This window comes from Macrotis lagotis, chromosome 1 (genome assembly GCF_037893015.1).
Source record: "Macrotis lagotis isolate mMagLag1 chromosome 1, bilby.v1.9.chrom.fasta, whole genome shotgun sequence".
Classification (NCBI taxonomy): domain Eukaryota; kingdom Metazoa; phylum Chordata; class Mammalia; order Peramelemorphia; family Peramelidae; genus Macrotis; species Macrotis lagotis.
The window spans coordinates 457,786,101-457,810,671 of NC_133658.1; the positions used below are offsets into that span (position 1 = coordinate 457,786,101).

Sequence of the window (24,571 nt, forward strand, 5' to 3'; positions counted from 1 at the left end):
TAACCTGGTTTCAATATACTTCCCAAGTTTTAAGTGTTTTTTGGAACCCCCCCCCAACTTCAATTTTTATAATATCTTATGAGAGACTCTGACTGCTCTCCTGGCCTGTGCTCTGGTCTGTGAATGACTTGAAGCACTCCTGCCCTAGAGCAGTGGGGAGGGTCACTACTCTGCTATGGCAATAGGAGACACCAGATTACAACCAGGGTCTGAATGTGGACAAAGCAACAGAGTCCTGTCCCAGGAATAGCAGAGAAACATCAACAGTCTCCCTCTTCTTCCCTACCTTCCATGGTTCTGAGCACTCTGGAAGCAGCTTCCCTGTGGTTCCCTGCTTGGTGGCTCCTCAGGCTTGATTCTGTTTCTGGAGCTTAGTTTCTGTTGAGGCCTGGCTGGCCTGGGCTCCATGCTCACTCTGGTGCAGCAGAGTTTTCCCATTGACCTTACAAGTTGTCTTTGGTGATCCCCGGGGTTGAGAGGTCTGGAAACCACTTCAGCTGACATGAACCCATGCACACCCCAAGGGACCCAGGTACCCAGCAAGTGGTTCCTAGAAGACCGTGGCTCATTTACTCTGGCTGTGATGTGGCCCCTTCTAACCCTGGTGGAACAGAGCCTTCCCACAGGTCTGGAAAATTCTTTCACTCAGTCTTTCTGTGGGTTCTGCCACTTTAGAATTTGGTTAGTCATAATTTTAAGGTTTTTAGAGAGTTTTGAAAGAGAGCTTCTGGGAATTCTTGCCTCCCTGCCACTGTCTTGGCTCCTCCACCCCACCCCCAAATTATATTTGAAGAGAGAAAACTCATTTCTGATATGGGAATCATTTTCTACCTTAAGTGGTATATAGGCTCTTTGAAAGTCTAGTTCAGGCCGGAGACGAGACACCGAAGCTGAATTCTGGATCAGACAAGATGGCCGGGCTGCCCCGCAGGATCATTAAGGAAACCCAGCGTTTGCTGGCAGAACCAGTTCCTGGGATAAAAGCAGAACCAGATGAAAGCAACACCTGTTATTTTCATGTGGTCATTGCAGGCCCACAGGATTCCCCCTTTGAGGGAGGGACTTTTAAACTTGAACTGTTTCTTCCAGAAGAATATCCAATGGTAGCTCCTAAAGTATGTTTCATGACCAAAATTTATCACCCTAATGTAGACAAGTTGGGAAGAATATGTTTAGATATTTTGAAAGATAAATGGTCTCCAGCATTGCAGATCCGCACAGTGCTGCTCTCAATCCAAGCTTTGTTAAGTGCTCCCAATCCAGACGATTCATTAGCAAACGATGTAGCCGAACAGTGGAAGTCCAATGAAGCCCAAGCCATAGAAACAGCCAGAGCATGGACTAGGCTATATGCCATGAATAATGTTTAAATTAAATCTCAACATCAAGTGTGCATCACTTCTCCTGTTCTGTGAAGACCTCTTCCTTTTTTGTTTGCATTTAATGGACACAGTCTTAGAAACATTACAGAATAAAAACCCAGACCATCTTCAGTCCTTTGGTGATTAAATGCACATTAGCAAATCTCTGTCTTGTCCTGATTCACTGTTGTAACGCATGAGCAGAGGCTAGAAGTATCATCTGGATTGTTGTGAAATTGTTTAAAAGCAGTGGCCCAGCTCTGCTTTTATTCATTTCTCCCATCATGGTTTAAGTATCAGCACTGTGAATGAAAGTAGTTGTTGGTTAGCTGCTGGGGTGTGTCTTTTTTTTCTTCCAGTTTTGTGGGCTCCTTTTCCCTTTTTATGGTGATGCTAATTGCATTGGTTAAAGCAGCTAACCAGTTGTATTTGGAATATGCCCTCTAGCCAAGTCTAACTCTTTAGATGCTGTAGATGGACAAGCTTGGTCTTTTGAACAAAAAATGGGAACATTAAACATCACAGCCCTCACTAATATCGTGATTCTGCTGTCAAAGCATAGAAACCTCCCTTCAAGAAAAGCTTGTGACCGTTTTGTATGGCTTGTCTGGAAACTTCTGTAAATCTTCTGTTTTAGTAAAATATTTTTTGTTATTCTAAAAAAAAAAAGAAAGTCTAGTTCATTAGCTAAATTTCCTTGTGAAATGGTCACAATTGAGAATGGACAGAATTTCTTTTTTTTACTCCCTTGGTTGCCTTTTTATTTATTTTGGTAATGATTTCCCCCTTCACATCTTTTTTCTCTTCCCTTTTTCAGAGACTTTGATAAATTCATTGATATCATTCAAAATTGAGTCACTTCTAGGATAGATTTCATTTGTGTATATTTGGCTGAATCCAGCTACTTTTTCAATATTTTCTTCCTGCTGTTTAACTTTCTCATACTGCATACATGTGTTAGAATGTAAGTGTAGTGACTCCGCTCCTTAAAGATGAAAAGTTTTTTTTAATCTATCTAGTCTCCCAATTTTATCCTTAAATGCCCTCAAAATTACTTTGCTTAGTTGGGTCTTTCACCAAGGTCTTGTAAAAATTTCAGTTTAAGGGAGGTACTGTTCACAATCTTCCATCTTCCTCCTGAATGATATTTTATAAATGGGTATATATTCTGTACAAGTGCTGCCATTGTTTGTACAAAATATAAACCCATTTATAAAATCTCATTCAGGAGCTTGTGAAAGACCCAACTAAGCAAAGTAATTTTGAGGACATTTAAGGATAAAATTAGGAGACTAATAGATAAAAAGTGAAGATGATCTTTAAAACTTTTCATCTTTAAGGAGTGGTTGAATGATATCAATGTATTTATCAAAGTCTCTGAAAAAGGGAAGAGAAAAAAGATGTGAAGGGGGAAATCATTACCAAGATTAATAAAAGGGTAACCAAGGGAGTAAAAAAGCAATTCTGTCCATTTTAAATAAAATTTGATGACAGTAATCTATAACAAGTTTGGAAGATATCCCTAATTGTCTGGTTTTAAATTAAAATTTTATTTTCAAATGAAGATATACCTTCTTTCTTTCTATTCCTGTCTCCCTCACTGAGATAACAAGAAAAACAAAGCCTCTCTAATAGACATGTATTGTCAAAACAAATTACCATATTGGTACTGTGGTTGATCACTGTGATGATCAAAGTATCCAAAGTTCTCAAAATTGTTCCCAATGAACAATTTATTTCAAAGTCATTTTTCTTTATAATTTTTATGTTGTATATTCCCTGGATATGGTCACCTCAGTATCATTTCACATTAGTTTTCAGCTTTCTCTGAAACTAACATCATTTTAATAGTAACTCATCACATTTTTTTTCTTCCATTCCCTAGTTATGGGACACTTCCTCAGTTTCCAATTGTTTCCCATCACAAATTTCTCTAAATATATTTTTTTATTTGTGGGTCCTTTTTTTCATTCTTTGATATTGTGATATCACTGGATCCAAGTATATGCACAATTTAATTGCTTTTTTGGGGCATAGTTTCAAATTCTTTCTAGGCTATATAGCTCAACCACTTCATAGTTCCACCAGTAATGCATTAATGTATCTCTTTAACCAGAATCCCTCCTCCATTTGTCTTTTCCCTTTTCTGGTCACTTTTGCCAACCAATAGGTATGACATAGAATCTCAGAGTTTTATCTTTATTGGTAATTTAAAGCATTTTTATATGGTTATTCATAATTTAGATTTCTTCCCCTGAAAACTGCTTGTTCATATCCTTTGATTTTATCACTTGGGGAAGGACTCTATTCTTATAGATTTGAATTAGTTCCATATATATACATATATATGCATTTTATATATATATATATATATATATATATATATATATATATATATATATATATGAAACAAGAACTTTATCACAAAATATTGCCACAAAAATTTTTTTTTCCTTATTGACCTCCTCTTCACATTTTAGCTCCATTGGTTTTACTTGTGCAAAAACTTTGTAATTTTATATAAAATTGCTGTGATCTTTTTTATCTCTTATCTCAGCATGAACTTTTCCTTTATCTCCTGACAGAATTTCTTTCTTGCTCACCTATTTTATTTATGACATCACCCATTAAGTATGTCATATATCAGTTTGGAGTTTATCTTGGTAGACATCAGTCTATGCCTGGTGTTTGCCAGACTAATTTCCATTTTTCCTAACACTTTTTGTAAAATTATAACTTCTTATCCCAATCAGTGGAATCTTTGGGTTTATCTGGCACTAGGCTATTGTGCTCATTTGTTTTTGTATATTGCTTACTTAATTGTCCCACTGATCAACCTGTCTATTTTAAAATCAGTACTAAATTCTTTTGATGATTATTGCTTTGTAGTATAATATGGTACTCTTAGGCCTTCTATCTCACTTTTTTCCATCAATTTACTTGAGACTCTTGATCTTTTGTTTCTCCACGTGAATTTTATTATTTTTTTCTAACTCTATAACATAATTCTGATAATTTAATTGCTGTGGTACTAAATTAGTAAATTAAGGTGATATTGTTAATTTGATTATATTGCTTCAGCCTACCTAGAAGCAAATTCTATTTACCAAATTATTTAGATCTGGTTTTATTTGTGTAAAGAGAATGCTATATAGTATTCATATATTTGATGTGTATGTCTTTTCAGGTAGACTATTTTATATCTTCTGTAATTATTTTAAATGAAGTTTCTTTTTATAGCTCTTATTAGATTTTGTTGATAATATAAAATAATGCTAATGATTTATGGGGCTTATCTTAAATCCTACAACTTTTCTAAAGTTATTAATTGTTTCAATTAGTTTTTAGATGAATCTCTAGAGTTCTCTATTATCATCTACAGGAAATGATCATGCTTAGTCTATTTCTTTTTCTTGTCATTGCTACAGCTAACAATATCAGTACTACCTTGAAAAATAATTGTGTTAATCAGAGCAGCTAGCTGTCATGTAGATAGAGCTCTTGAATTGTAGTCAGGAAGATTTGGACCTACCTCAGAGTTAGCACACGCAAATGACCCCCACAGGGCAAGTCACAACTCTGTTTCCTCATCAATAAAATGAGATTAATAATCCCTGTCTTCCAGGATTGTGTGAGGATCAAATGAGATAATATCTATAGAGTGTTTTTCAAACAATAAGGAATTAAATACATTTTGGATAATGATAATAATAGACACCCTTGCTTTATTGTGATCTTATTGGAAAAGTCTCTTAGTTATCCTAATTCCAAATAATGTGGCTCTTGGTTTTAGAAAAATATATTCATTTTATTAAGTAAATCTTTATCCTTATGTTTTTCTAGTTGTTTTTTAAAATAGGAATGGGTTTTAAATCTTCTCAAAAGCTGTTTCTACATATTGGTATATGATTTTTGTAATTCTTTTTATTAATATAGTAAAATATGTATAATATTCTTCCTAATAGTGAGCCAGTGGTCACATGCTTCAGTTTTCCATTCAACTCAATTCATTAGACATTAAGTGCCTAATATGTACAGGACACTGTAGATGCAAACAATTTTTTTTTTAAAAATATGGTTCCTGACCTTAACATGCTTATATTTTTCCCAAGGGATCTAGCATATATCCAGATAATTAAAAAGAAGATAACCAAAGAATGAATGGAATGAGCACAATTTGGGCAACCAAGGTTTCATGGAAGTAACCTCTGAATCAACCCTTGAAAGAAAATATTAATTCTGAGAGGTAGAGATGAAAAGGGAGTACATTTCAAACATATGGGGTAGAATTTGCAAATGCATATGGTTGAAGAATAAGTTGAAATGTTGATTTGTTGAAGAATAAGTTGAAAAGAGATTTATTCAGTTCAGATGGAAGACAGCATGTATAAAAGGAAAAATCTAAAATAAGTCTAGGAAGGTAAACTGAAGTCAGATTGTAATTTGATGATCAGATTGCTAAAAATGCACAATTTAAAAGCTAACTACTAATCAAAACTCTCATTTTCTAGTCAAGCACCATAATTCATACATCAGGCTTTTTCACTGAGACATAGGAGTCAGAGGAGTCCGGGACTTTGAATTCTATTCAAAGGAATTCATGTTGTATTCTAGAGGCAGTTGGGAGACATGGAAGTGGTTTGTATCTGGTTTTTATCCTCCTGGGCCACCCACTTGAAATTATTGGCATTTCATCACTTTCAGCTATATAGGGAAAAAATTAGAGCAAAATTCAGTCCAATAGATACTTTGAGCAAGATTTCCCATGCATGAGGAAAGATAATAGTAGATTCGTTGAGATAAATTGTAATGACAAAAATAGCTTTGTTCAAAGATCCTCTGATTCCTGACTCATAAAGTGAGACATAAAGCATGCTTACCATTGTGTTTGCCAGGCATGGATGATGCCTCTTATATACATATGTTCATAAAGAAGAGGGACTTTATATATATGGTATATAATGTATATTCAATATGTTCCTATTTATGAACAACACAGTGCTGAGTATTTCAAGCCCTGTAATACTACTGAGTCTCCTTAATGAAATCCACAACTACTCAAAAGAATTCAATGTGTTAAAACATATAAGGGGCAGAAGCTAGGATCAAGGATAAAGCAGGTATGAGAGGAATAGCAGCAGTTACCCAAGGATGGGACTTTATAATCTTCATTCCTATAACTTTCTATAGATCAAGCTTTTTTATATATACAAATAGAAACAAAAAGAATCTCAGAGCAGAGACACCGATAGAACTCCCTCTGGGAGAAGTTATATTCTCCAGAAGGCAACAAGGCTGCTAAATATGTGGCCAGCAAAATCCCATGGCAAACTGGGGTTCTCAGAATAGAAGCAATGTAAGATCAGGGCAGCAGAGGAGTCTGTTACCCAAGGGTTGGACCAGGTTTATGCAGTACTGTGCTCAAGATATGAGTACAATCACCCTCAATGCATTCTAAATGTGTTATAAATGGTCTGTAATAACTATTAAAATCACCAATAATTCAACAAACATTTATTAAAAGTCTGTATGAGCACTTGAATTAGACAGGGACTGGCAGGAATATAAAATATAGATGAGGAAGGCAGAAACAAGATGGTGTAGTGGGAAGAAAATGCACTATACTGAATACTAATAGGGAAATCGAAGAAATAAAAATCACAGTGATGAGTTTTTCTGACCTAGGCTGGCACAGAGAAACAGAGAGGTCTGTGGACATTGGCAACTGTGGTCATCTGGAGCATTTGAGTGCCCAGAAAGAGGCAAGAAGGGGTCCAGACCCATAAGAGACCACCAAAAGGAGACTTGTGCTATCTGGCAGCTATATCACCTAATAATACACATTTCCAGGCCACAGATCCAGAGTTGACTAAGAAAACAAATGTGTCCAGGAGCGGTATTCCAGGGCAGGTAGCAGACAATGTCCCTATGTGGTATACTAAAAGATGAACAAGTTCAGAAGCAAACAAAAGCTGTGTGGCTCAGAGCCTAGGAGCAGAGTAGGGTCTTAATTCCAGCATCTAGTCCAGTCTGCCAAGGACTACCTGACCAAAGACAGCCCTATATTTCTTTCACTGAACCAACAGGGTTCCCAGCTGCCTGATAGGAGTTAAATCCAGCAACAGTCTATTGTTGCTCAGACCCAATACAGATTAGAAACTTTCAGAGCTCAGCCTGGAGGGGCAGTGATAAGACTTTTAGATTAGATAATTTTGGGAGCATGGCAGGTTTTCAGTTTACCAGGCTAAACTGTCCCTGAGATTCCAAAATAAAACAATATTTGACACCTGCAATAAGCAGGATCAGCCTCAACCTTCCTGAAACACACAGAAGTAAACCCTAAAACTCAAATCTCAAAATAGAAAGCTGAAAGACTGAGGAAACAAAAAGAACTCTACCATTAAAAAAAAAGACTATTATGGTGACAAAGATACTTGAGACACAAATCCAGAAGAAGAGAATGACTACAAAACTGCTACAAGCAAATACTAAAAGAAATATATATGACCTGGGCACAAATTCAACTAGAATTCCTAGAAGATATCAGGCAAGCATTTTATTTTTTTAATTTAATATTTATTTATTCTCATTTTGTACAAATAATTTTTTATACATTAATAAAATATTCTTGTTTAAGAATAAACAAAATGCCCCCTCTCCCAAAAAAAATATGGACTTGCTTGAGTGATAAAAGGGGAGAGAAAAAAATTAAAATTAAAATAAAAAAATAATAGTAGTAATTGTAGGTATGGCCAGGTGGCGCAGTGGACCGAGCACCAGCCCTGGAGCCAGGAGTACCTGAGCCCATATCCAGCCCCATACACCCAACAGTCACCCAGCTGTGTGACATGCAATCCACCCCAACCCCACTGCCCTGCAAAAACCAAAAAAAGAAAAAGACCCAAAATAAAATAAGATAGTAATAATATTAGGAGCAGTTGGGTGGCGGACAGAGCACTGGCCTTTGAGCTCGGAGCACCTGGGTCCAAATCCGGCCTCAGACACCCAATGGTCACCCTGCTATGTGGCCCCAGGCAGGCCACCCAGCTCCATTTGCCCTTCACCCCACCCAAAATAATAAAAATAAAAAAATTTGCTTCAGTCTGTGTTCCAACACCACTAACTCTGTCATGGGTGGATCACATTCTTTATGATAAGTCCATCACAAAAGTTACTTCCATATTTTTCCACCGTTGCCCCTTGCACTCCCTCCTTTGGTATTTCTCCACCACCATGTACTATATTTTCTCTCTCCTTTCACTTTTGACTCTGCTGTAGGTAGCTGAGTGGCACAGCAGACAGATCCCTGGCCCTGGGGCCAAGAGGCCCCGAACCCCCACACCACCCCTTAGGTCCAGCATCTACCTGGCCCTATGATCCTGGACAGGCCATCCAATCCCAGCCCCTTGCAAGAAGTAAAAAAGAAAATAGTTATATCTGACCACTCTCCCCCCATGGTCCATCCTCTCCTCCATCATTCACATCCCCACCCCTTCCCTCTGCTCCCCCCTCCTTCTTACTCCAGATGCCTATACCCCATTGAGTATATATGCTGTTTCCTCTCCTCGCCACCTCTGATGAGAGCAAAGATTCCCTCATTCCCCCTTGCCTTCTCACCTTCCATATCATTGCAATAGCTCAGTGTAATAAAGAAAAATCTTATTATATGAAATATCTTAGCCTATTCCTCCTCTCCTTTTTCTTTCTCCCATTACATTTCCCTTTTATCTATTGATTCTATTTTTATACCACAATATATCTTCAAATTCAGTTTTCTCCTGTGCTTCATCTATAAAAGCTCCTTCTACCTGCTCTGTTAATTGAGAAGGTTCATATGAGTATTATCAGTGTCATTTTTCTATACAGGAATACATGCAGTTCATCATCATTAAGTCCCTCATATTTTCCCCTTCTCCTCCACTCTCTATGCTTCACCTGAGTCCTGTATTTGAAGATCAAACCTTCTGTTCAGCTCTGGCCATTCCAACAGGAACATTTGAAATTCCCCTGGTTCATTGAAAGTCCATCTTTTTCCCTGGAAGAGGACATTCAGTTTTGCTGGGTAGTTGATTCTCGGTTGCATTCTAAGCTCTTTAGCCTTCCAGTAGTATATTATATTCCAAGCCCTAGGAGCTTTTAATGTAGTTGCTGCTAAGTCCTGTGAGATCCTGATTGCATCTCCACAGTATTTGAATTGTGTCCTTCTGGCTGCTTGTAATATTTTCTCTTTGACTTGGGAGTTCTGGAACTTGGCTATAATATTCCTGGGAGTTGGTTTTTTGGGATCTCTTTCTCAGGGAGATGGGTGGATTCTCTCCATTTCTATTTTGCCCTCTGCTTCTAGAATATCAGGGCAATTTTCCTGTAGTAATTCTTTGAAAATGATGTCAAGGCTCTTTTCCTGATCATGACTTTCAGGTATTCCAATAATTTTTCGATTATCTTTCCTAAATTTCTTTTCCATATCAGTTGTGTTTTCAATGAGATTTTTCACATTTTCTTCTAATTTTTCATTCTTTTGGTTTTGAAGTATTGAGTCCTGATTTCTCATAAATTCATCAATCTCCCTGAGTTCTATTCTTTGTCTGAAGGATTTGTTTTCCTCAGAGAGCTTTCTTATCTCTTTTTCCATATGGCCAATTCTGCTTTTTTAAAGCATTCTTCTCCTCAATAACTTTTGAACTGTTTTATCCATTTGACCTAAGCTGGTTTTTAGCATGGTATTTTCTTCATCATGTTTTTGGATTTCTTTGACTAAGCTGCTGACTTCATTTTCATATTTTTCCTGCATCTCTCTCATTTCTTTTCCCAGTTTTTCTATCTCCCTAATTTGATTTTCAAAGTCTTTTTTTGAGCTCTGTCATAGCCTGAACCCAATTTCTGTTTTTCTTGGAGTCTTTAGATGCAGGAGCTTCTGCTTCCTCATCTTCAGACTGAGTGTTTTGATCCTTCTTGGGCTCACAGGCAAAATATTTCTCAATGGTGTTGCTCTTTTTTTCTCTGCTTGCTCATTTTCCCAGCCTAAGCCTGTTTTTGGGGTGCTTCCTGAGCTTTTGGGACACTCCCACAATGATCTCAGTGTGTAATGCTCTGTCCTCCCTCCTGGTCTGTGAATGACCATAAGCACCTCCCTCTGCCATGGGGTCGAGGTGGGGGGGGCACTGCTGTTCTATAGGGGGGCCTAGACTGTGATCAGGATCTGAATGTGATCAGAACCCCAGTGTCCTGTTCCAGGGACAGAGGACAGAGCTCTGCAGTCTCTCTCTCTTCACTCCCTTCCCCAGACTCAATGGGCTCATGCCCTGGGGGCTCCTGCTTACGGGCTCCACCTGCTTCTGTTTCCTGGATCTGGGCTGCTGTGGCCATACTGCTCGTGCCCTGAGGGTTGCCATAAGACCAAGTTGCTGGCTGTGTGTCTTGAGGGCTAGGCTTCATGTGCTCACTCTGGCAGAGGTCCCCCACTTCCCCCAATTTGTGCCCAGTGCTCCCTGAGGTGTAACTCAGGAAACTCCCCTGCTGCTGTGAGCCACAGCTCCCAGCACCCTGGGGCTGCCTCCAGGAGGCTGAAGTTCTTTCACTCTGGTGGGCCACCCCTCTGGTGGCCGCCCCTCCAACCCCGGAGAGCAGAGCCTTTCTGCTGTTTTCCACGTTACCCTGAGTAGCAGAACTGCCTCACTGGGTCCCTCTGTGGGTTCTGTCTCTCAAAAATTTAGTTAGAGTCCTTAGTTTATAAGTTTTATGAGAGAGAGCGCCTAAGAGACGTTCCTCTCTTATCACCATCTTCTCAGGCAAGCATTTTAAAAAGACTTTACAATGTGTGTTTTTAATAAATAAACAAGAACCCTAGAGGAAAATATTGGAAAATAAATGAGATGTATTGAAGAAATACTTAGAAAGGGAATGAACAATTTGTTTTTTATTTAATGTAATGGGGTTAAATGACTTGCTCAAGGTCATACAACTAGGCAATTACTAAGTGTCTAAGATCTTATTTGAAATCAGGTCCTCCTGACTCCAGGGCCAGTGCTCCATCTACTGTACCACCTAGCTGTCCCAGAATGAACAATTTGTTGCAAGGGGTACAACACTTTGCTCAAGCAAGCAACTCTGAAATTTAGAATGCATTAGATGGAAACCAATGAATCTATGAAATAACAAAAAATATTAAAGTCTAAAAACCAAAAACATAGAAGAAAATATAAGCTTTCTCTTGGCAAAAACAACTTGATCTGGAAAACATCAAGGAGAAAAGAATTTGAGAATCAATGGACTAGGGACAGCTGGGTGGCACAGTGAATAGAACACTGGCCCCTAGAGTCAGGGGAACTTCTGTTCAAATGAGACCTCAGACAATAATTACCTAGCTGTGTGATCTTGGGCAAATCACTTAACTCCATTGCCTTGCAAAAAACCTAAACAAACAAAAAGAATTAATGGACTACTTGAAAACAATGTCCAAAAAAAAAAAGAGTTTAGTTATCATGTTTCAGGAGATCTTTTTATTTTAAATTCAGTTTTATTATCAGTTTGAACTCTGAATCCCTCCACCCTCCACGTTCCATCCAGATTCCACACATTGAGAAGGCAAGAAAAATAAAATCCATTACAAATAAATGTAGACCTGCAAAACAAATTCAATAGGAGTGAGGTGGGTTAAGGTAGGAGTGAGGTGGGTTAAACTAGGATTGAGAGAAGGTAAAAATTTTTGTTAATTGAAAAAAATGAAATGTATTTTTTTTAAAGAAAAAGGTAGCTGTAAAAAGCATAGATAAGATAATCTTTTATGTTTGGTATATGAGATGCATTACATATCTTTTTGAATAAAGCTGAATTGTTTATTTTATTAGAGCTCTAAGAAGAGCCTTTTTTTTTCTGGGCTTGAAGATGTAATTCTTAGTATCCTTCACACAAGTATTTTCCCCTTTTGATGTTTTAATAGAGTCTGGTGGTTGCAAAGGACCCAGGGAGGGCATGTGTCTTCCAGGATTTAAGTAAGTTGTAACATTATCATGAATGTTATTTGATAACATTATCAAAGAGGCAGCTAGATGATTCAGATGATTCAGTAGATAGAAGGATGGTCCTGGAGTCAGGTACAGCTGACTTCAAATTTAGCCTCATACACTTACAAGTCATGAATAAGTATTTAACCTCTGTTTACTTTTGGAGAAGGAAGTGGCAAAGCACTCAAGAAAACTCCATGGGCAGTATTGGCATGCTATGGTCCATGAAGTCAGAAACAGTTGGATAAACTGAACCACTGAACAATAACATTATCACAGTTATTTGGCACTTTGAAAGTATCACAAAGTATATAACATATATGAGAGGTACTAGGTGAAATATAAGGTATTGATGATACAATTCAAATATTTATTATCTACTTAGTGTATAAAACACTGTTTCAGGTACCAGGGATAATGAGTCCCTGCTCTCGTTTACTTTCCACTAGTAACATATAATAAACACATACATATATGTGTATACATATACATAATACAAATAATATAAAGTATATATTAAGTAATTTTGGGAGTGGGGAGGTAGAGGATACTAAAAACTGGAGAAGAGGAAGGGCCTTATATGGTAGGTAGCACTTCAGCTTTGAAAGTCACTAGAAGTTTCAAAAGGACAAGGTCAGGAGAGGTAGCATTACAGTCATGGAAAAATCATGCAAAGGCACAGAGGTAGGAGGTTGGAATGTCAAGCACAGGGAACAAATAAGCCAGTTTGGCCAGAACTATAATGTTTGTAATAAGTGACATGCAACACAGAAACCAATTAGGTAATTATTAGAATACTCCCGACTGACCAGAAGTTATGAGGACCTGAACCAGGATAGCAGGCACATGAATAAAGAGAAAGAGACAGATGCCAAAGATATGAAGTCATTCCTCATTGCATTATTTTAAATGTTTCTAAATGTAGTTTTGTATTAGTGAACAGTAGTAGCACACACAACTCTTCAATTCTGGGCTTAACTTCTTTTTCTTCATCTTTTTTTTATTTTAACATGGCTTCCTCAAGATATACCAGTAATCATGGACTAAATCAAAGGATTGTCGATCTAATTACAACTACAAGTGATAATCTAAACAATAAATATTCATCCAATTGGGTTTTTTTTTAGGAAGATTGTTATTGTTCATAGCACTCCCACCAGAATGGCTATGGTTGTGAATTATGGAGAGGAAGTCCATATTTATCTAAAAGTTTTCTTATCACGGCTCATTCTAGAAGCTATAGAAAAAATTGAAATGTGCAACAGCAGAATTTCTCTAGAAAAAAATAGAATGTTTTATTCACAAAGACACATCCATACTTCCTCCCATCCCTATGATATCCGTGGAAATCAATTCTTTACCCTTCTCAAAATACTACTTAAAGAATGCTCCAGAAAGTCTTTTCTTTTTTCTTGTTTTGGTTCGGACTTGGGATTTCATCAATATAGGGAGCTCCCAGAGTGGAAACACAATGGCAGTTTCTGGTAGCTTTAATTTTAAGAGGACGCTTAGAGGACTCTAAACTTAAATGATTTGCCTATGCTGGCAATTGCAGTATCTGACAGAGATAAGATCTGAACTCAGATCTTCCTGGCTCTAAATTCATCTTCTTTCAACTTCTCTACTCTGCCTAATTGTCCTAACTTTCCTCAAATCTCCTTTACTGGTTCTTTATTTCATATGTACTAATGTGGGTGTCTCCCAAGACTCCACCTGAGCCCTCTTTTTGCTCTATACACTCTCACTTGAGTGCCTCATCAGTTCTCATTGGTTTAATAATTTTCTCTATTCATATGATTTCCAGATCTATAAAATCTAGCCCTGGGTCTCTTGAACTAACCACTTACCTCCAGCTATTTCTTGGATAGTTTGAAAATTAGGTATCTCAAATTTAACCTGTCCAAAAGAAAAGTCATTACTTTCCCCTAAATCCCTTCCAAACTTTGGTTGAGGACTCCCCTATTGCCTGCAATAGCTCTGGTGTACGACCAAATACTGAATGAGAGTCAGGTGGAATAGAAACGTACACATGAGGTTGTCATACAAGCTCTACTGATTTATTTTTGGAAACTCGGACTTTTTATAACAAAAACATGTCAGGAATGACTGGTTAGAAGAGACCCAGTTTCACAATTTCCTGGGTAAATTTACAAGATTTATTCTTAGGCATCTGCATACTTCTTTTATCAGAAAAGCCTTTTACAACCATCTCCAGTGCCACAGATTGTCCCAGGTCAGGGTTCACTGGAGAGCCCACAAATCCATTTAATGAGCAAGAATACATACATATCTGTGATGGAAAAGGTCACCAAGGATGTGTGTAAATCACTCCCAGGAGCTGGCCCTCAATATGCTCCCATTATCCAACAACCTAGGCTCACAACTTTGGTGTCATCCTTGACTCAACTACCCAAATGTTCCATTACCAAATTTTGTCTTTTCAAAACATCTCTCCTATAGATCTCCTTCTTGTGCTCTCATACAGTGACAAGTTTAGTTCACACCCTCATCAATTTTGGACTACTGCGCTAGTCTTCTAACACTTGCAATCTCCATTCTTCAATGCTAGTGTATCTAGTGTTATCTTCAATTCTGATACCAAATTGATTTTCTTAAAAACACAACTGATCACAATGTCACTCTCCTGCTCAGTGACTCCAGTGGCTCCTTATTTTCTTCAACATTTCTCCACTCTTCTCCTTTAAACTCCTCTTTGGCATTTAAAGCTTGTCATAACCTAGCTCCTTCCTGCTTTTCCAGTCTTCTCACACTTTACTTCCCCCTACCAGTTCTATAGTGGTCTAGCTGCTTTTAGCTCCAGATCTACAAGCACCAACTTCTTTGTATCGGCTGTCCCCCATTCCCAGAAATGCTCTGCTCCTTGCTGTTTCCCTGGCTTCCCTCGAGCCTCAGTTCAAATCCCATCTTCTGCAAGATTCCTCTCCTTCCTCACATCACTAGGTAGGGCAGGTAGCAGTGGACAGAGCAGGGGCTCTGAAGTGAGGAGGACATGAATTCCAGAGTGGCCTCAGACACCAGTGTCTTAAGCCACTTGCTGACTGCCTCACATCCAGGGCCATTTCTAGTCCTGATCCATATCTGGCCACTGGACCCAGAGGGCTCTGGAGGAGAGTTGATAACTGAGCCCCAGGGCAGGGATTAGCTCCCCACCCCCCACAGGGTTGTTGTATTTTCGGCACTCGGTGCACACACGCTCATCCATGCTCATCCATGCTTGCAGACTGACACGGGGTACTCAGTGCTGAACAAGAACTAATCATGACTCCGGAGGTTCCTTCTTTTTCCAATGAGGAATGGGGAGGTGGGAGAGAGAAGGCAAGAAAACCACATTTTAGTGCCTGAGGTGGGGGGGCGACAAGGCCGGGGCTGGCCCAGCTGCCTCGCCCCCCACTCTCCCGCCTCCATCTCGGGTTCTCAGACCCGAATCTTCACATTTGGTCAACGTTCTGCGGGTCACAGGCCCGGCTATGCTCGGGCACAAGTCCCTCGAGTCTGACAGGCTCCACGCTGGCTCCACCGACCACGAGCGAAAGGGCGGGTGCCAGGGGTCATTTCCCAGCTGCTGCCCCGCGCCCCAGGGCCGGGCCACCTTCTTCCCCTTCGGTCCCTCCCGGTTGGCCCTACCGAACCAGGTGGGCTCGGGAACTTCCGGTCCTGCGCACTGCGCTCCCCGTCCCGCCCCGCCGGCGTTGCCATGGCAGTGGGTGGGGGCAGGCTGGCTGGGGGTAGGGCCGGGGCTGCCACCGCTCGGAGCCAGGCCCTTGGGGCCGCAGGATGGGCTGAGGCGGCGCAGGCGGCGGCCCTGACCAGGTCAACGGCGGGTGGAGCGGAGGGGGATGCTGCAGCCCAGGGCCGGGGAGCCGCGGGTCTGAAGAAGGGGACGGAGGATTGAGGCTGGCTGGGAACCTGGCCTTGGGGAGCGGGGCCCCTGGGAGCTCGGGGAAGAGGTCCTGACCAGGAGCTCGACGTAAGGGGGAGCGCTTTGGGGCGTGGCGAGGAGATGGGGGTCCAGGGAGGCCTGCGACCTGCCTGGCCCCGGCCGAGCATGCGCAGTGGGTGTGGTCGCCAGCCCCACTTCCGGACCTCCCAGATAGGGGAAGGGCGTGACAAAGAGCGTAGCCAGGAGCGGGAGGCGCTTGTTGGAGCCTCAGGTTGTAGTGTGGGAGTCAACTCTCCGGGAGTTCAAATGAAGACCTGTGGGAACCAGCCCCAACTTTTACGGGAGTGATTGAAGCCAAATGAAAAGGATAGTAAGGAATTACGTGTTTAATGGGGACAGAATCACAAGGGCAGCAGTGGACGCTCCAGAAGACAAGCCCGTGGGATGGGGAGGGGAAAAACCTTTGCATTTTCCTTCCCTTGCCTTATATTTGGGACCGGATGTCCATGGATTTCTAAATACTCAAAAGACCTTCAAGGACAGATGGATTTGTTTCTAGAAATAGATTTCCAACCTGGAGCAAATATGCATGTAAACTTTTGTCTCTCCCCCCCCCCCCTTTATTTCCATGAAGAATTAGAAACCAGTCTTGAAAATGGAGATGTATGAAACCCTTGGAAAAGTGGGAGAGGGAAGTTATGGAACAGTCATGAAGTGTAAACATAAGGATACTGGACAGATAGTGGCCATTAAGATATTTTATGAACAACCGGAAAAATCTGTCAACAAAATTGCAATGAGAGAAATAAAGTTTCTAAAGGTTTGCTTCTTTTGCCCTTATTGCTTATGTAAGTCAAGAGAAATGACTCGCAAATCAAAGTCTCTTATTAGAATATTTTGATAAATTTTGTGCTTTTTGTACATATGTAAACATACAAGTAGGAAAAGGTGTCAATTTTATGATTTATTGATTTAGAAAGTATACATTTTGACATATATGCACACAAAAAAATCAAGTTTTTAAAGCCTTATTTTATGAAAGTATTCAGATTAAGCAATTGAAAGTACATAACTGTATACAAAAGCAGTGAAGGAAGATTCATCCCTGCTCTCCAGGAATATACAAAGGAGACATAAAAAGATAAATAGCAATTCAGATTAGTTGTACATGCAATGTATTCTATAAGAAGGGATTCTTAGGAGCCCTGTGGTTTGGGAAAGTTTCAATTAGAATTTAACATTACAGGGTAGGTAGGCTTTAGATATGTAGGAAAGGGTAGGTATTTCTAGCCAGGGTAGCCACATGAGAAAAAGTGGGGTGGTAGAAATGTATAGAGGGTAGATTACTTTCTGTAGGGAAATAATAGAAGAAAGAGTTGGAGAGTTAGATTGAGGCCAGATTGCAGAGGACCTTGAAATTTTATGCTAAGGTTCTTTTGTGAAGTAATAGTCCCATAATTTAACTAGATTTGATGGCTGCCAGTTCATAAAGTTTTTAAAAAGTACTTTACATTCCTTAGGTAATGAAAATGTCTATCCTCATTTTAGAGAGGAGGAAACAAGCTTAAATAAGGAGCTTTCACCAAAGTTATATAAGGAAGCTATGACATTGCCAGGACTCTAATCCAAATCTAAAGACACCCAAGTCCAATTTCCAAAGTTTCTGGTCTCATTGACTGGGGAATTTTGGCATCATTACTGTCTAGGGACAGCTAGTTTGGAGGGAAAAATGAGTTCAGTTTTAGACTTCTTGTATTTAAACTTCAAGTTTCCTTTATCCAGTTTTGAAGTGGGGAAAGATACAGATCTGCATAGAAATGATCTTTGAAATCGTAAAAGTAGATGAAATTTGAAATTAAAATTAAATGAGCATAATTGTAAAAAATTAGAAGAGCATAATTGTAGAATAAAAACCTTGACCACATGTAATGCTTAATAAACTTACTGAATATATTTCTAAATTAACTTGAATATGAAGTGGAAGGGTGAAACAAAACTTGCTGAGTTTTGTTTAGAAGATGATGCTTTTAAAACAAAATTTAAGAATATAATTGTCTTAGATATTTTAATTTGAACTATATAGGGAGACAGTTTTTCTTTAAAATAGTATTTTCACCTCGTTCAGTTTTTCAGTCATATATAACTCTTCATGACCCTATTTGGGGTTTTTCTTGGCAAAAATATTGGAATGGTTTACCATTTCCTTCTCCAGTATGTGGATCTGCATTAACTTTATCCAATTCATTTTGAAAGGAGAAAGGTATAGATATTTTTATTATTTAAATGAAGGACTTATTCTATACAATGAAAAGGGGACATCTATTTGGTTTCATTTTGTAGAGAATACAAGAGACAGAATAAAGTGCTGGCATTGGACTCAGAAAGATCTTGGCTCAAATCCTACCACTGAAACTTAGCTTTGTGATCCTGGGCAAGTCACATTTTAAATTTTGTAATCCTAAGACTTCTCTAACAAGTCATCTAACATTAGGTTCTTACAAAAGAAAAAAGAAGTTACAGTTTTTAAACCACTTTTGTATTTGTAATATGTGCTAATTCAAAATGTACTCTTAGTGAAAATAGCTCTTATTACTATCATACTTAGGTAGAAAAAGAACTCTTCCCAAAGAAAAGGCTTTTGTCTGTCTTGGTAGTTCTTTGAGGTAAGACAGCTGGTTATTTCTTTTTAATCATTTGGGAAAAAAATGGTCAATTTGTCACAAGTCTAAAGGCCTTTGTGAAAATATATATTAATGTTATGAGTTATTAAACAAAAATATTTTGAGACACCTCAAATGTTACCTCTGATTAGTTTATTTCTAGCATGACTATTTTGATGACATTGAATTTTAAAGTGCTTTTTAGTTTGAACTAGATAGAATTCTTAAAAGTTTTAAGTCACTGACAATTTGAACTAAAACTAATTTCTCTGAAGAGATGTACTATCTTCTTTAAAAGGTCTGTGAAACATCCCAAGTGGGTGTGTTTCTATGGAACACAACTCTACCATCTGCAGGAGGAAAATAGTAATAGAACTAGGATTAAAAAAGGAAGTTGGGCATTTTTTATTGCACTGAAATGTTTATAGAAAATTTGATCACTTGTTCTGGATAATGTGCTTGTAGTATATCTACTCTTTTAAAACATACTTGTTTTCATTACCTTTGTCTTTCAGAATAACCCAAATGTCTGAATGTGGTTTTAAACAACATAAAACCATGCTCAGACATTTGGGCCACCTGATACCATAAAAACCAGACTGGAAATTATATTCTTTTTTTAAGTTTCTAGTTTTTGTTATAGTGATCAGAAGTAATTATTCTTTTTACTGCTAACCTTATGTTGCCAGATCTTGCCAAGTTGGTGAATTGTGAAAAAGAAATTAAAAAAAAAACCCAAACCTTTAAAAAGATTTTTGGAATGTTTAACTTTTAGTCTAATTAAAAGAACTGAAAATGTGAAATTTCTTGACCTTAATTTAGAGTAGGAATCCACATACCCCTTAGAATAAATAGAAATATTTTAATCATGAAATATTTAATAATCCAATAATAATAATATTAAAATGAACATCTTTCAACTAGAGTTGAGTTTTGTTAAAATTGGGAAAGAATATAACCACAAATTTTTTTCCCCCCACAGAATTGGTAGTTTAATTTACGTGTAATTTTAGGGTTTATAGTCAGAATATTATTTATTGTAGGTCAAAAACCAGTTAAAAGAAAATAGGCTTGCTCTATTTTAATACTGGAAATAATAAAATGTTTAAGCATTGCACTAGGGGTTTTTATCTGTTAGGGAAATTGATTAGAATAAGTCCTTGAATATGTGAATTTCATTGAAATAAACTGTTACTTCATATGACTGAACATTAAATGGGTTATTCATATTTTTGCTTTACAAACAGACTTTGAGAGATAAAATTTTTGACATCCTGTAAAAAATTTAACAGTGAAAGATAGAATGATTTTAAGAAATCTTGGTGAAAAACCAAGATAGTTCTTATCATAGTAAGTATTTTGTATATTTAGTTGAGTAATATGAACATATGGCAATGTTTCACTTACAGATTCACAAATTCTCATTAAGTTCCTACAGATATGTTTAAATTATGTGCACATATCTAAAGTATTGTTGTGAGAAGCTTTTAGGCATTTTAAAGTAATTCTTTTACATTTTGATAATTTACTTGAATGAGTACTTAATACTTCTTCCATTGCTTTTCAGTGTTCAAGACCTAGTATCTAAGTAAGGTTACAATAACTGGTGATTCTGTGACATATAGACACCAAGCAGTGTAGTTAATTGTTTCTGTAAATTACACTGCATCATTGAAATCAGTTTAAAATTCTAAGTTCACCGATAGAAAAACCTTTATTTACCACTATTTAGTAAAGATGTGGGATGGGCCTATGAATGGAACTTAAAAGTAGGCATTGATATTCTTAACATTTTACCAAGTATCAACATCAGCTTCTCATTTTTAATTATTTTGGATTAAAGGAAAGGGTTAGGTTGACAGGGAGACATTGCCTTGAATTAAAATAAACATCCTTCAATGAACCAAAATTCCCTTAATTTATTGCTCTCAAGTTGAAATACTAGAGGAAAAGTAATAAAATTTTAACAATTCGTTATTATGTAGGTCTTATGTATCAGCTATGGTGCTTGAAATAATTTCTGAAAATCTTTTTTTTTATTAATAGCAATTTCGTCATGAAAATCTGGTCAATCTGATTGAAGTATTTAGACAGAAAAGGAAAATTCACTTGGTATTTGAATTTATTGATCACACAGTTTTAGATGAGTTACAGCATTATTGTCATGGATTTGATAGTAAACGACTAAGAAAATACCTCTTCCAGATCCTTCGAGCAATTGAATATCTTCACAACAATAATGTAAGTACTTCACAATACTTCACAGTAAATCAACATAGTTTTAGGTTTATTATAAACATCCTCATGCTATTTAAAAGCTCATTTGTTTTTAAATTTAAAGTTGCTGATATTTACTTCCATAATGATCATAAGTGACTGTGGAAGTATTATCGGGAACCAGATACAAATAAGACTACAATCAAGGGCCTTATATTTGGGGATCTAGAATACATACCCAAGACAAAAGATCAAAACAATTAACTGTAAGAATTAAGAAAAGGAAGTGAAAACTAGGAGCCTTCACAGGTTCAAGAACAGGTCAGGACAAAAATAACATTTTTTTTTTGACAGACATATTAGACCTACAGTAGTAGTTCAGAAGATTGCCTAGATTTTAGCAAGGCATTTGACAAGCTATCCTTGACAAAATGAAAAGATGTGAGGTAGATGTAGATGTGGTCAAGTTAGATGGAATTGTAACTGATTAAATGGTGAAACAGAAAGAATGGTAAGTAATGAAATGTCATGGAGGGAGATATTTAGTGGAGTCTACTGGGGATGAATAGCACCTATGACTTTGGGAGACTCTCACAGATAAGATATAGGATCTCCAGATGACATGAAACTGGGAATATTAGCTAACATGGCATTTAATAGAATTGGGATTCAAAATGATCCAAATATTGACTCTGGTAAGATAAAAGTATCTGATAGATAGCAGTTTAGGTCTATTATACAAGTTATTGTGCTTCAAATAGTATCTGAAAGCCTTTTTTCTCTAAAAAGAGTTTTCAAAAATGAAATCAAACTAAAGATAGTGAAAAAAAAGTAGACTGTCTAACAAATTCAAAATCCTGTACTTGAGGAATTAAGTTTTTGAATCAAAGTATAGAACGGAGGAAGTGTGGCTATTAATCATCAAGCATTTATTATGTTTATTTTGGACCATGTTCAATAATAAGCTTTAGGGATACAAAATTTGGCATGAACAAGCAAGATCTTGATGGTTTAGTAGACTTATAAGGCAAATATGAATCAACAGTGTAATGTAAGCCCAAACTAATACTGTCACAAACTACATTTATAGAATTATAGTATCCAAGATATAGAAGATGATAATCCCACCTTATTCTGTCCTTCTCAGATCATATCTAGAATATTTTGTTTGCTTCTAAGTGCCATAGCTGAGGCACCAAAATTCAAATGCTTTCAGAAGAGGGTGGATAGCTAGGATGGGTGATGAAATGACTAAAGACATTTGACATGACATTGGTTAAAGGAACTGTGGATATTTAGAGATATTTAGAGAAGAGACTTATAGGAGGGTGCATCATAATTACCTTCAAATATCTGGGAACCTGTCATGTAAAAGAGGGATGATTTTTTTTTTTTGTTTGGTCCTAGAGAGCAGAATTGGGAGCAGTGGGTAAAAGTCCCAGAAGCAGCAAGGTTATTTGCATATAAAGAAAAACTTCCTGATAATTAGAGCTGTCCAAAAGTAGAATGGGTTGCCTCTGTAATTATTGAGTTCTCTATCACTGTAGGTCTTCATATGGAGACTGGACTTTTGGAGGATGTTGTAGAGGGGATTCCTGTTCAGGTACAGATTGGATTAGGTGACCTCTGAGTTCTCTTCTAATTCTGATTCTGAGTACATATTAATGTTGTGCAAAGTGAAGACATGGGGGACTAAGGTGTTCCTATACAAGAATGAACAGTGAGTTCAAACCTAGAAGATTTTCTGGAGGAGGTAAGTGTTGAGCTAGGTTTTGAAAACTAGAAATGTGGGTTAGAGAGGGGAGGGCATGATTGAAAGCATGGGAATGTGGACTTTGGAGATGGTATCCTATTTATCTTATCTTTCTGGAGTTCTCTTATGAAAGAAATGAGAAATTATTTTGCTGAGGTGCGAAGGGCCTCGCAACCTTACTCTGGGAAAATATTATAAAGAAATGTATTATTGCCCTGTACCCTATCTTTTCAGTTCATCAAACATTTATTAAACAACTTTTGTGTGTAGAATTACAAAGTGTAATTAAGGATGGAAGTTAGCCTTATTAGAGCTCACAGCCTAGTAAGGGATGACACATATACAGATAACTGATAAAATAATGCCGAAAAACCTCAAAACATGTTAAAGAGGTACATTAAAAAAAAGCCATTACTTAATTATTCACTGATGTGATCAGAGAAGACTTCATAGAGGAGCTAATTAATAGTAGTTTTTAAAGGATAGGCAGGTGAATGAGGGCAGCTAGTCCAGTTATGAAACTGAGTGAGCAGAAACAAGAAAGTGCATATCATGGTTATTTCAATCAGCAGTTTTGTTTGACTATAGCATAGATAAACTAAGGAGGAGAAAATAGTGCATGATAAGATTTAGAAAGACAATAATATACCTAACAGTACATTATGGACTGTTTGAATGCTAGGTAAAAGAGCTTGAATTTGATGGTAATAAGGAACTATTGAAAATTTTTGAGCAAGGGAGTAGCAAAAATAGGTTTGTACATATTGAAGATTATAATAGTATGAATAATAGATTGGAGGAGAAAAGGACTAAAGACAAAAGAACTGGGAGAAGACTTTTGCAATAATGCATGCAAGTGGGAGTGAAATTTCTTACTAATGTAGTCACAATGGGAATAAAGAAAAGGGAACAGATGTGATAAGAGACTAGAGATGGAATCAGTGAAACTTGTCACTTATAGTGAGGGAAAAATTAATGCCAACATCAAGATGTCAGACATTGGAAATTGAATGAATGATGTTACCATTGACAATGAATTCAGTAGGAAAGAGAAAAACAAAGTTTTGAGCATCTTGAGTTGTTGAAATTTTTAGATGGAATTAAGACTCTAGAACTTGAGAGAAAGTTTAGAATTGTCAATATAGATCTGGGAGACATCTAGAGCAGCCTAAAGAGTAAATAGGTCACCAAGGAAAAATGAGAACTGGGTCAAGAATAAAACTTCTGGAGCATCCATTTTAAGGTATTGGGAAGAGAATGAGCTAGTAAAATGAGTGGATGAGAAATTGGAGAAACAGGAGAATCACAAAGTGTATAATTTCTAAATCCAAAGCAAGATTTATCCAGGATTTAGTGTAAGATACTGTGAAAAAGTCGGGAAGCATAAGGACTGGAAAAAAATTTCCATACACGGGTGGTTAGGTGGCACAGTGGATAGAGCACCAGCCCTGGAGTCAGGAATACCTGAGTTCAAATCCGGCCTCAGACACTTAATAATTACCTAGCTATGTGGCCTTGGGCAAACCACTTAACCTTACTGTCTTGCAAAAACCTAAAAAAAAAAATTACACATAATCTTTCAAATAGACCAGTAAAATTGGATGACTGGTGGGGGGAAGGAAAGGAGACAGTGGAATGGTAATTGAATTGTTGGGAGTAGAGAAGAAGGGTAAAAG

At 37.6% G+C, this 24,571-nt stretch overlaps 2 protein-coding genes across 6 annotated transcripts in view; both read left to right on the forward strand.

Moving 5' to 3' along the window:
* The first annotated feature begins 875 nt into the window (after positions 1-875).
* On the forward strand, positions 876-1,524 carry LOC141519357 (ubiquitin-conjugating enzyme E2 N-like). Its single transcript, XM_074231621.1, has one exon. The coding sequence runs from the start codon at positions 912-914 to the stop codon at positions 1,368-1,370; it is 459 nt and encodes a 152-aa protein (XP_074087722.1). The 5' UTR covers positions 876-911; the 3' UTR covers positions 1,371-1,524.
* A 14,548-nt stretch (positions 1,525-16,072) lies between these two features.
* CDKL3 (cyclin dependent kinase like 3) overlaps positions 16,073-24,571 on the forward strand; it is an 83,969-nt gene continuing 75,470 nt past the window's right edge. For 3 of the 5 annotated variants that reach the window (XR_012473927.1, XM_074213569.1, XM_074213568.1), the window contains exons 1-2: positions 16,210-17,085; positions 20,972-21,166. Coding sequence is in view for 4 of the 5 variants with exons in the window: in XM_074213569.1 (XP_074069670.1) it covers positions 16,921-17,085; positions 20,972-21,166 (360 nt within the window). In the remaining variant the exon portion in view is untranslated. The other 2 variants (XM_074213570.1, XM_074213571.1) reach the window with 2 other exon arrangements.